Source organism: Equus quagga, chromosome 10, assembly GCF_021613505.1.
Source record: "Equus quagga isolate Etosha38 chromosome 10, UCLA_HA_Equagga_1.0, whole genome shotgun sequence".
Taxonomy (NCBI): Eukaryota; Metazoa; Chordata; class Mammalia; order Perissodactyla; family Equidae; genus Equus; species Equus quagga.
This window is the reverse complement of record NC_060276.1, coordinates 25,302,251-25,316,007: the sequence shown is the minus strand read 5'-3', so window position 1 is coordinate 25,316,007 and position 13,757 is coordinate 25,302,251. Positions and strand designations below refer to the sequence as shown.

At 38.7% G+C, this 13,757-nt stretch overlaps 1 protein-coding gene across 1 annotated transcript in view; it reads left to right on the top strand.

The window, feature by feature from the left end:
- GRIA3 (glutamate ionotropic receptor AMPA type subunit 3) overlaps window positions 1-13,757 on the top strand; it is a 271,547-nt gene that overhangs the window by 158,816 nt on the left and 98,974 nt on the right. The window contains exon 5 of the mRNA XM_046673901.1: window positions 4,851-4,904. Coding sequence (XP_046529857.1) covers window positions 4,851-4,904 — 54 coding nt within the window. The remainder of the gene's footprint in view (window positions 1-4,850; window positions 4,905-13,757) is intronic.

The window sequence follows — 13,757 nt, the reverse complement described above, 5'->3', positions numbered from 1 at the left end:
TGGCTCTCCTCTACCTCACTAATCCAGCACATTTATTCAAGTCAGATCACTGCAATATGAAGCACTGTCATTCAGTTATAGGAGAGCATGTATGTGCAGATTGAGATTATTAGACAATAATTCTAATGGAATTGACTTCTGGTATATGTTTACTAAGACTAAAGCAGTTTAGTAGCTAGGGGTTTTCATTCAAAAAATGAACACCTTTTATCATATCTGATGGAAGATTTCTTCTGGGAAGTATGGCATATTCTAAGACAGATTTCTGTGGCATACAACCATTTAACTCCCAAATAGCTGGAATTAGATAGGTTGCCATAGGACAACAGTACTTTTTTTTAACTCAGGAAGCAGGAAAGGAAGAGAGGGGCTGAAAAAAAATGTCTTCTTTGAAAGAAAGGAATGTGGTCTAATAGCTTGTTCTTAAAGAGAAAATACTTGTACAACAAATGAGGAAAATATGGTGAATTAAAATCAGAAACTTCCCCAATTTCTCCCCCCAGCCTCCCAAATATTTTCAGGGTACCTAAATGAAAGAGAAACAGATTAAGGTGGATGGCAAGGCATATTCTGTGCTCGAAACAAGATCAATCTTTATACATAGATCCTTTTTTGGCACCGATGTAGAAAATCCAAACATGGAGATACTTAGGTCTGCAAATAACCTAATCTGCATACCAGATGGATCTAAGGGGAAAAATACAGAGACACTTTTCCACACACATATTTTTTTTAAATGTGAGCATAGAAAAACAGATGCTTTTGCTCCCAAAGGTTCTGTGGGCCTCTCTCAAGTAGTCTTGTGGAGCAATTTCTAAAATTATGAAAATGTCTAGATTAAGCATTAAATTGAAAAAGAAAGGGCCTCTTATGTAGAAAACCAACTGAACATTTTCTGAATTATTTTTGACTACTCAGTGATACCCAGCCCCCAATTTCACAGATAGGTGGATGGAGGAGTCAATAAGGGAAAGTCTCCCCCAAATGGGTAGACTATGATTCACTGACTTCTTTAACAAATGATTTAAAGCTCTTCTATACGCACGACTCAGTGAATTAGTATGTAAGAGCTCTTTCTTTTGCAAATGAAACTGTTAAGTTTCAATGAATGAGGATTGTGGCATTTTTTTATTTCAGATCCTATTTATGAAGATAAAAATAAATTTCCTTAAAACAATGAATTTTGTCTACATTTCACACATTTCCCCTTATTACATTTATCATATCTACCTTCATATCAAGCCATCCATCATCTCCAACAAATCTTACAAAGGTACAGGGAATACAAAACATGGATTTGAGAACTTGGTATTTCCTCCTTAAATTTCACGGTAGACCGTAAAACAGCTTTTATGTTTGAAGTTCTGAAACTAATTCAGAAAGAGCTATTATAATTACTGTAAAAGCAAAGTTGAATACTCTCTTGGTTACCAGAGTCATTAAGTAACTGAGGGTACGATTTATGACTTGTTCATCTATAACAGATGGAAAAAATTAAGATTTAGGACTAACTGAAGAAGAACTTCTCCCATTAACCAAGTCTTTTGTGCACCATGTTACACACAACCCTCCCATCCCACCTTTACTTCTACAAACCCTGCATCAAAAATTCAAAAGGAAAAGACCAAGAACAAAACATGACGCTTTTTGCAGTGAGGTCTCACTTAGCTCACATCAGTAGGCTTATTGCTATCCCAGGTAAATAAAATTTCAAGATAATTGAAGTGTACTCTCTTAAGTGTCAGGACTTTGAGCATTTCTGATGGAAAGCTCCGCTAAAATGTATTACACATATCCCTGGGTTTTTCAGCAGAAATAACTGAACTCAAGAAGCCATACCCAGATGATTCAGGCATTCACAATGAACATCCATGATTATACTGTGCAGTAGTACAATGTTGTCTGCTTTGTTTGGGCCCCTCTTCCTTTAAGTCAGTCTGTCATTTCCTCTGTTGCTAATGTACCTCTTTATAATATCACCCCCTCCCTCCATACACACCCCTTCTAGTTTGCAGCTTTTCATTTACCGTGAAGTAGAAAACCAAGATTGGTAAGAACTGTATGTCAAATAAGAGTTTAAAAGGCACTGAAAGTAGGGAAGAGGAAATAATTATGACCTTCAAGGCAGCAGATTTGTGACACCTAAAGGTTCCTATCTTTACATAACTTTCCCATCTCTTTCAGTTTAAGCTAAGTTTTGAAAGGGTGATGTTATGAGAGATCTACCTTCAAATAAGTGAATTTGTTCTGAATGGACCATCCAGGCATAGATTAAAGCAGATATACCAATAGTTTTAAGCTTTGCTGAACCTGAAAAAATGACGTCTTAGTGAATGACCCCTTCCCACAGTTATATAACCTCACATAATTACATAATGCACATCCCAAACACTTTAGTAGATGTTATTCGGTTTGATTGTGACCACACTGCTGAGATAGGAAGGGCCAGGTTCATTGTCCCACATTACAGGTAAAGAAATGGAGGCTGGAGAAAGTTGACTGATTTGCCCACAAACAGTGAGTACATGACAAGGTTGGGCTCCTGGCTTCTCGTTTATGGCTTTCCTCATCACACTAATGTTTTTCTATGGCTCCCTCTTGCCTTCTCTATGCTCAAAAAGGACATTAAGCCCTGCCTCTGGTGAGAAAGACTTACTCAATTTCCTTTGTGCGTGCTTCTTTATTTCTCTCTAAGTTCTGCCAGATGTCCTTAGGAATCTTGCTCATTTTTCTGACAGAACTCAAAACCCTCTGATTTTATTATGTTGAGGGTTGTCAGTGAATTAAAAATTCAACAAATATATGGTCCCAACTTGCCATCAAAAGTTAACAAATGTCACCAGTAAGGATGTTTCTCACAAGCGGACACTGAAGAATACATCCCAGCAGATACCTAACAGCTCATTTTGTGTCATGGCAGTGTGAGAAATCACCTCCTCAAGACATTCATTAACCTTTCATTTTCTCCATAAATAATCAGTCAGAAATGCGGTTCATATTTTAAATTAATCGAAAACAGTGCTCTCTCTCTCCCTCTCTCTCGCTCTCGCTTTCTCCCTCTCTCTCTCAGCACTTGAAGTGACTTGAAGGCTTCTAATGCCGGCATGATATTTAAACATGTGATTCCACTCCTCTGGGCCAGCTTAAACCTCATCTCCTCCAGGACGCCTTCCCTATGCACCCCAGCAGGCGTTAGACATCTCTTCTTCCTCTTCCCCAAGTACCTAGAGCAATTATTGGTATTTGACATTTGGCACATATTAAGAAACCATGTAATGCACTGTCAAGAGTACGGGTTCTAGAGGTAGAGAGACTCAGGTTCTAATTCCAGCTTTACCACTTCCTAGCTGTGTGGCTTTGGGCAAATTACTTAAACTCTCTTTAGCTAAGATTCCTCATCTGTAAAATGAAACTAACAGTACTTAATCTGTTAAATTGTTCTAGGGATTAAATGCATATAAAGTGCCTAGCACAGTGCCTGGCATATACTAGGCACTCAATTCAGGGCAGTTGTTTTATTATTATTATTATGGCCCCATATATAGTTCTGGTTTGATATGTGTGCAACATTATCTTCCAAGTTGTTTTTTAACCCTTGAGGGCTGTGTCCAATAGGAACTTATCATGAAGCTTAAACTTAATGGCCCCTTACTTGCACAGGTTCTTTCCAAGGCCTTATTCCAAATATTGTACTCTTAATTTTGTATTGTTTTTCTTGAAAAGGGCTCTTAAAGTGGTTGTGTCTTTAACCTCTATGTTATCCCCCTCCTCATTTCCACTCCTTGCATCCAGCATAGTACTTTGCACAGTCAGTACTCAATAAAATGACATTTTATAAAAACCTTTAATTAACCAGAATTTTTGTTGTATTTAGCTATATAAGGAAATATAAGTTTATGTGAGGTAGTCAAAAACTTCCAACAGCCAACCAATACATTTGGTTGGGAAATATTCAGTCCACTTATAAATCTTGAGATAATAAAAATGTACTTTGTAAACAATAAAGCTTGGTATTAATACAGTGTTACTCATGAAAATTATGATAAGAATGATGAACCAAGGCAGGGTTTCCCAGCCTCGGCACTACTGATATCTTTAGTTGGCTAATTCTTTGTTGTAGGGACTGTCCTATGCCTTGTGGGATGTTTAGCAGCATCCCTGGCCTCTACACACTATATGCTAGTCACCCCTCCAAAATGTGACACTAAAAATGTCTTCAGACATTGCCAAATGTCCCCTAGGGTAAAATCCCATTCCCCACTGCCCTAAGGCATTGCATTCAGCACAAAAGATGTACAGATGGTCAGAAGTCTTTCATATTAAAGCAGAAAAAGGAAGGCAAACATTTTAGAAAAATTTTCCATAAGCAAAAGCAACCTCGATTAACCTGAAAATCCCATTAACCTCATTCCTTGAGCATTCTATTCCCTAAGCATTCCAGATGAAAAAATTGTACTGTACATTCTATTTTCTAATTTGTATGCGAAGTTCAGCCCATTTTCCATCTCAACAGCTAAGTACAGAAATCCAATTCATGGGTGGGAATCATCAGCTTGATTGCTTTTGCCATCTATTTTAAGTGACAATGATGCTACTGACCTGGAAGTTTAGAGAGCTTTTTTTTCCCCTGTTGTTGACATTTTTAACTTTGATATTAGCAATTCTTCCTGTATTCTCTGCCTCAAAATGAAATGCAATAAAAAGAAATCTGGTCCAATTAACTGTGATTTTACTGTATGCAAAAGACCTACCACTTTGTTGATCATTTAAAATTTACTCTAGCCATCCCATTGTGCAATTGAAAATGTCCTTCTTAAGTAAGTAATATTTCTTATTTCTTCTTTCTGCAGGTTGTGATCCTGGGGAAACATTCAAGAGGTTATCACTACATGCTTGCTAACCTGGTAAGAACAAGCAGAGCTTAAGTTTCCCAGGGCAATATATTCTATTTAGTTCGTGTCATCTGTAATCATCTAAAAGAGAAAAACGTGAAGTACCTAATGTGTTCTCTAAATGCTTGGAGAAATGAGTCAGTAAATACCCAAACCTGAATGCAATACTCTGTTTTCAATTCTGTTGTCTCTGTTTTAGCTGTGAAGCTTATTTTCTCTTCTCCTTTAAAAAATAGTAATTTGATATGATTCTTCACTGATTACTCTTGGATTCAATTTGGATTTGAAATGTAAACTCTTTTACCCAGGTTTGAAATGTAAGGCAAGGGACAAGGGGACACAGGAAACTGAATCTTTCCCCAATTAATCCAAGTGTATGTACATGTCACTACTGGATTTGTCTTTCCAGAAGCAGACCACTACCAAATCTTTTCAAACCAGATGCCAGAAATAGATTTGAACATGGAACATTAAGTGACCCTGCCAAAGTCTATAGCCACCTTTCTGCTCATAATAAAACACAACTTGAATAGATACCTTCAAACTTCTCATACCTTTAAAATGTGTGAGATTCTTGAAGGTAGTATTTCATTAAGCTTAGTTTATAGCTCTTCTTTCTCTAAAAGAACAGTTGGTTTAGGAATTAACAAAATGGCTTCTAAATTAGTAATATCTGTTTGGCAGAGGTTCTGAATAATACTATCTCCATGAAATGAAAGAGAAATGTTAAATTATCATTATGATACTAAGAATCTATTAAGTTAATACATAACGTGAGTTCTAACCCCAATTTTGTTTCATTAGCACAAGAGAATCATTATCATTACAGAGCTCTTAAACCAAAAGAATAGCAACAAAGGTGAAAGATTATTGTAATTATATTCTTAGATTTCTTAAATCAAAGAAAAACATTTGGTTTTAATAATGAATATTTTTCAAATGAGAAAGGAAATGTTACTTAAACCTTTCTCAGGAAATATGTACATTCAAACAATTTATAAGATGAAGATTAGAGCTACTGCTTTGAAATGTAGTGTGCATCTTCTCCAAAAGAGCACTTCAGTCCGTTTTGGGGATAAATGAATCGACTCTTAGGAGAAGTCTCGATTCTTAATTTGTATCTGAATACATTCAGTTTGTTTTGTAGGCAACAAATAAATAAAGGATGTTTGTTGACTCATTGGAGGTTAGACTAGGACTTGTCAGGAAACATGGAGGTCTCAGCAAGGCACCTGAAGCTGTCATTGATGTGTTTTTACCATTTCTTTCTCACCAATAGATATTTCACTTTCCTTCCTTCCTTTCATCCTTCTTTCCTTCCATCCTTCCTTCCTCCCACCCTCTCTCCCTCCCTTCCTTCTTTCTTCCCTCTCCCTTTTCCTTTTCCTCTACCTTATACATCCTAGGGTTCACCCATCACTGACGGTATGTGAGATGACTTTAGGTAGTGCACACACAAACTTTTTTTTGTCATAATGGTAATGTATTTATTTAATATGTATTAGGAAAATATAAAATGAGCACATCAAAATCCAAATTTTATGGCTATTATTACTTTATACAGGGCTAAAGTAGAGACTTAACAACAAATGAAATAATTTTTTAAGGTGTCAAATATGTCAAGTGAACAATAGCATGAGGGATAAATGGATAAAACAAAATCTGTCTTTTGTATATGCCGTTGTGGTGGCACATGGACAACTGAAGTTTGGGAAAGAGCATTGATCTGGGGGTCGGAAAGTTTGGGTTGTCATAGTGACTTTGCTATTAGCTAGCTATGGGACCTTGGGTAAGTCACTTCACCTCTGTGGACCTCAAGTTCCTTACTGTAAAACTCGGATGGGAATGGGGAGTTCATTGATGTATTGATTGGGTCCTTGGGAAGCAGATGATAAGATATAACCAGAAGTGCAAGATATTTATTGGGAGTAATACCCGTGAAAGATAAAAGGGAGAGGAGCACACGTAGGAAGGGAGAGCTTCAGACCACAATTCAGGTCTGATGTCGGTGAAGGAAGGGGAAAGGAAGGAATTTTGATAAGAAGAGCTTCAGCCTGTGGTATAGCTCTGAGAAAGTCTTGGCCAGCACAACTGGGAGCTCTGGTGCAAAGTCTGCACATAGAGGAACCCCATGCTGCCCCAAAAGGTGAGCCACTGTACCCCTGCCTTGCTCAGTCATTGGCTGGCAGCTGGCCAGGAAGCACACACCTCCAGCTTGAAAGCTAAGGCAGACACTGAAGGCACCTGAAGCTGGAGGTTGTCAGCTAACTCAACTCCTTCAGGCCAGTTCTGTCTTAAAGGGAGATCTCAGCAATGCACATCAATGGCTGTCTCAGTTGGCCTAAGATGACCAGATGATCTAAAAGACCTTTCCCATTCTAGAATTCTAACTTGGCCTCACTAATCCTACTGACAATCCTTTAGATGAGCTTTGGTTTCAACTTTGAGACCCAGACCTCACTGAAATGAGAGCCTGTGGAGTAATAGAACTGCAAGAGAGAATCACTAGGACAAGGTTAGGGAAAAGAATGGTAAACTGAATGCCTAATACAGAACTCAAAATTATGAGACCTTGGGAGGCTTCCTACTACAAGAACAAGCAAAGTCTGTTCCTTCAGAAAGAATGTAATATACAGTATCACATCAACATGAACTCATCCACCATGCTTTGAGCCACCACTCCTTCTCTTTCTCTAGTGACCTTCTTTTCATTTGAACTCAGCCATGTTTTTTCCTAAGTCCCTGTACTCTATATCAAATTGCATATGTTCAACAGAAATAGGAAATGTTGCCAATCTCTGACAAAAATAATGAGACAGATTATCCCTATAATGGTTTCCAGATTTTTTAATCAGATAAAAATACCACAAACACCTCCACCAAAGATACAAACACACATACGCACACAGCAAACCAAAACTATTTAGAAGTCATTCAGATGGTCAGAAAAGGGCAAGTGGAGCTAAGATGTTTCCTTTCAAGATGAGCCATCTGACCTTTCAAGATGAGCCAGCTGGGTGAAAACTGAGGACATATACACAGGGGAACAAAGTCTAATCTGAATCTTGGCGTAACAACAGCCCAGAACCACTGCCTTCTTCTACAAATGCAAAGTCAAAAACAGTCACACTGCTTACCCAAGCCTTCTGGAATCACCTGCACCAGAGCCCCAAGTGTCTCCTTTGCTACTGAGCTCCATCTATCTGGCAAAGACTTCTGTGTACTTTTATATGGATCTTCCCTGGTAGCAATCCCGAAGTAAGAAGACTTGGATAGCTCATGAATGCTTCAACAAAGGCCTTTCACAGGTCAGGATGTACATTTCAGAGTGAATAATAAGCCACAGAAAGTTCTAAATTATGGAAATCCCTGGAAGAAATAAAAGATTCCATCAGGAGCACAGGCAAGGGATGTGATCTGGTCAGGCCAGAAGTGGACATCCCAAAAGAGTAAGTAAGCCTCTTACAAATTCTGTATCGGTTGGTGATGTCATTGCTTTTGAGGGGTTGTTCCATAATTAATTGTTGTTTTCTCTTCCAGGACTCTCTCTAAGGTGGTAATGTTTCTCTACTCAAGTTCCAGATGTAACCAGCATTTATACAATTTATCAGTCAAGCAACCTTTCTTTCATGGTGAGGTCCTGGATCAGGATCCTTTACATTGCATTCCCAGACAATGTATTGTGATTTAATTTTTTCATATATGTCAGTAATAGTGTGCAGAACTCTAGACTAACCATAGGCATAATGAAAAAAGCACCAGACCAGGAGCTAAGAGACAGGTTTGTATCCCAAGAATTCTTCTGACTAGCCTTGTGACAAACCAAACCACTCTGAACCTGTTTCTTAATGCAAAATGGAGAGTTAGACCAGATTGCTATTTCCCAAAGTGTGCTATTTGTACACGAGATGATTTTAGGTAACACGTGGCAAAACTTTTTCTTAAACTGATTAGTTTTGAATTTATATTAAATGTGTATTAGAAAAAGATAACAATCCCATCAATTCCGTGATTTTACAGATACCATTCCTTAGAATGAGGCTAAAGTAGATAGGTTAAAGAAATTGAGTCAATGTAAAGAAAAATATTAGGTAAATTATAGTTCAGATCATCCATCTATGTGGCAAAAAATTATAAAGGTGATTATTAATGACTAAAATTTGGAAAACACTCCAAGGTCACTTTCAGCTCTACATTTCTTCCCTTATGGAGGATCAGTTTGGACTAAGGAAGGCTAGGAGTGAGAGTATAGGCACAGCAGCTGGGTAAACACTGAGGACATAAATGGGGGATCCCTGTTATCCTTTAAGATATCATCATAAGGCAGACTGAAGCCTTAAAATCAGTCCTGGCGGGCAAATGCCAAGACAGGTGTGAGGACCCCTAACTAAGTTCTAAACAGAGCTGAGGATCTGAAGAATCAATCAAAACACTCTAGCAGCTGACACAAAACGAATTGGATCTGGGTTAAGATGGTCCAACAACAGATGTTCAGTACCCAGTCCCCAAAATAAGACCAAAGAAACCCAACCTCAAGCATTTGAGGTACTCACAGGAGAACATGAGCCCTAATAGAACTCATTCAGTACTGCATCAGTTAATCACTACCTTAGAAGACCCAATAGTTTCCCTCCCTAAGTTGAGATTGATCCCAGAGTTGGGGACAGTTGTTGACCTTGCAAGCGGAAGTTTGGTAATGTCAGCTGCCAGCGGTAGAGGGCCACAGGAGCAAGCAAAGCAGGCCATTGTGCTAGGGAGAAAAGGGGAAGGAAGCTAAGGTATCTTAGATTCCTTCCTGCTGTGCTAGCTGTTCTGTTTAGACTTCTCATTTAATAGTCTCAGAACTCTTATGAGGAGAGATTTCTTCCCCACCCACCTGCTCAAGCTTTTTAGAGATCAGGAAATGGGCTCAGAAAAGATATGTTACTTGCCCAAAGTCTCGTAGCTAATCCCCTGCCAAACAAGGATTCCAATTCAGGTTGGTCAGACTCTTGATAGAGCACCATGCTCTTCCCATTTTACCAACTCAAGCATTTCAGTGAGACTGAAGGCCAGCCTCCACAAAGGTCACGTAAGGACATTTGCAAAGACAAATGTATATGAATGAAGTATAAACTAGAAATATATGAGGGTAAAGTGATCAGGGAGAAAAAGGCTTCAAAAAAAAGGGTAGCTTTATGAACTGGAGTTTGAAACCTATCCAAGGGCCAATATGAAAGTATCTATGTATCTTAACAGGCACCAATTACATCTCCATCACTCTCTTCCCTCCTACCACATTCCCTCTTCTCTCTCTCTCTCTTCCTTTCCCGTACTCTCTCTCATCCCCCTTCTTTCTCTTGCTTTCTCTTCTCTCTCTCTCCATCTGCCCCATTCATATTAGTATGCCAGGAAATAATAATGGGGGTACTAGATTACATCTAATTTTTTCAAAATTTTACTAAGATGAAACATTACTCATAAAATAGAACCCAAAAGACGCAGCCAGGAGTGGCCTAAGCTTGAAGAAGTGAATTCTGCAGCTTGCCAGGTCTTGGGGTGTACCTTAAACAGAGAAGGGCACACTTTGTTTAGAGAGAAAACAAATTCGAATGAGATTGAGTCATGCTGTTTTGCTTGCCAATAACAACTGTTCCCTTCTGCTCCCTTCCCCTTCCAGGCCTTCTTGTTCTGTTCTCTACTCTTTCCTTTCCTTTGTTCTTCCATTTTTAATGTTCTAAATAAAAAATTCAAATGCTCAAAGCCACGTGTTGTGATCACTGACACCTCAGCAGATGGCATGTAAACACAGAGCTCACTGGGCTGGAGCCTGGCCTTACAGGCAAAGGAGGTGGGCTTGAAGGGAAAACCTCCCACTGGTCCCAAATGGCAGGAGCCCAGTCACCTCCCCTGAGTACACAACCTCACTGGCGGCTCAGGATTCACTTTCTTCTCCATATGAAGATAGGATTCAGCAGAGCATCAAGGAAGCAAGGAGTGGGGACTGGGCTGGGGTCCAACTTCCTACCATGCATTTAGAAAGGTACAGGCACTTGTCAGCTTAAAGTAGCCAACTTGAAAACTCTTGTTCTCCCTGTCTAAAAATGCCTCCATTATAGTCAGCCATCCATTTCTTTCTCTCTTTCTCTCTCTCTCTGTGGCTGCCTGAAATTAACCAGGAAAGATCACTTCCTATCCAATGTTCCAGCAAGATGAATTGAAAGAATTCTGTTTTCTCCCCCAGGCTCCCCAGATCATATCCTCTAAAACAGTGCTTCTCAAACTGCAAACGAGGGCCAGTTTTTTCCCCCACATCTTCACAGACCAATAAAAGTGCAACAAAAATAAATTACTAAAAAACATGAAATAAACAAAACAAGATATATAAAATACAAGCTCAAATTTTTTAGTATTAGATTCAACAGCCATAATACTATTCTGTCAAATTGCTATAACAGTTTCTAAAGGTTTACTCTCAATTTCTTTCCTTATATCATCTCATACTGGTAACAAACAGCAGACCAGCACCAGTCCACACACACTTTGGGCAGTACTGCTCTACAGATCTTTATAGTAAGTTATTTTTTCTCTATGCCACTTGTATGCCCAATACCTTGTTCACTCCACTGCAAGGAAGACAGAGGGCAGTGTCCTTAAGAACTTTATAATTATACTGGACAGACCAAACTTGCACAGCTTGTGATAATTGACATGAAGATAGAATAGGTGCTGGGACAGGGAATGAAGAGGTGGCAGAGTGTAGGGAATCAAAACTCTGTATAGCGTGGCCAGAGAACTCCTTTCAGAAAAGGTGACTTTGAAATGGTGAGAAAGATCCACTTATATGAAGAATCAGGGAAAGTTCATGCAATGCATAGGGAACAGCATATGCCAAGGTCCTGAGACAGAATAGAGCTTGATCTCTTCTCTCAACTGTCAGAAAGCAATTTTGGCTAGAGCAGAGTGAGTGACAAGATCCAGATTATGTCAGACTTAGTAGTAGGCCTGGTTAAGGAGTTTTAGCTTTTTTCAACAGCCACAGAAAGCCGCTAAAAAATTTCAGGCAAGGAAAGGACATGATCTGATTTTTGCTTTAAAAAAAATCAGTGTCAAATGAATAGATCTTATGGTATTTAAATTATACCTCAATATAACTATTAATAAAAAGGAGACCAGTGGCTATTTTTCCCCACTAATAGCACTATGTCAACTTGTAATTATTTCTATATTCATACAAATAACTCCCACTGAACTAAAGTGCAGTGAGGTCAGGGACCAGGTTTGATATGGCTCACTATTGTACCAACAGATAGCATTTAGAGGGTTTCAAAGTATATTTGTTGATTAGAGAATAAAACAGTGAGTGAACAATACAAGCAACCTGTAATCAAGTGCTAATTTATATGGTGTAATCTTCAACGCTACATATTATACCTTCCCAGGAGGATGGACCTGCTTCTAGAAAAAGACTTGTGTCTCTCATTAGCAACCTGATAACTTTAGTCATCACAATTACTTTGCATTTCTCTATCAAAGCATCACCCAAATGAACAATTCAAATGGCACTAAAGACAGAGCCAGCCTTCATCCAAATTATGAGCTAGATACTTGTCTTTGGCAGCCTTCCAAGACTCATTCTGCTGTTTTCATCTTCTCTGTAGGCAAACAATCTTTCCCATTTCTCACCTGTAATCTACCATCAACTCAATGAAAGTCACTCAACTTATCTTGTCTCTGTTTTCCTCTCTGCATAAAATATACCTTAACAATAGTATTATATGAAGGAAATCTCCACATAATATCTTAAAAATAGATGCTCTAAAATAAGCCTTGACTATATTTATTTCTAACTTTCAGTTATCCACACTCCCAGAAGGAAACTGAATTGCAGTATGTATAAGTCAAGGGAGACAGGATAATAGTAAAGTCACTTGAATCTTTGGAAGATTGAGTTGTCTGGCTATTCTCAAATCAGAGGCACTCTGTGTTTAGATGCCAGTTGTGTAACTAGTATCGTGCAACTGGTATCTGTGTCAAAGATGGCCCAGGAGAATTAATCAAGGGTAGCTTATAAGGCCCTGCATGAACTGCTTAGGCACAAAGGTCATGAGTGCTTTTATAGAGTTGCATTCAGATGTGGGCAACAGTGCACCGGATCAAACAAAGCAGATGTGATGCGATTGAGAAAGGCTACAACTGATGAAATATGCCAGAACTTACAAATACAGATGAGTAGTTTCCCTCTGAAAGGAATAACTTCTGGAGATTATATACATATTTTCAACAAATATTGCCATTGTTGCTCAGAGGCAAATAGTCAAGTGGACAGATACTTAGAACATAGAAACTGAGAAAGTAAAGTTTCAACTCACCCTATCTGTGAGCAGTAGGATTGCCTCCAATCTTTCTCTGCCTTCTCTCACCTCTTTTAATGTCTCCCTCTGTGCACAGTTTACTGGCCAGCCCAAAGGAAAAGATACCACTGTGGCAGTTAGCAAAAAACCCCAACAATTTCAACCAAACAGAACTGGTGAAATGCAAGCAACACTAGAATTTGATAAGCCTTGTCTAAGCACACAATAATCATTGAGTATCTGATCATCACACTTCTAGTTATTAAAATCCCCATGAAATAATAAAATGGGCTTAATAGAAATTCCACTCAGTACAGCAAGTAATTCCAAACCTTGGAGTCATTCAGCAATGATGTTGTAGGGTGTACACATATTACACAGAAGGCAAGAGAAGGCCTACAATAATGAAGGAGGACAAAAGCCCTTAAGCAGTCATCGGTGTGCAGGAGCCTATGTAATTATTGGCAAAAAAGGAGCACAATTGGCCCTCTTACAACTTGGGGGAGGATACAAAGACAAATTTGATATGGAT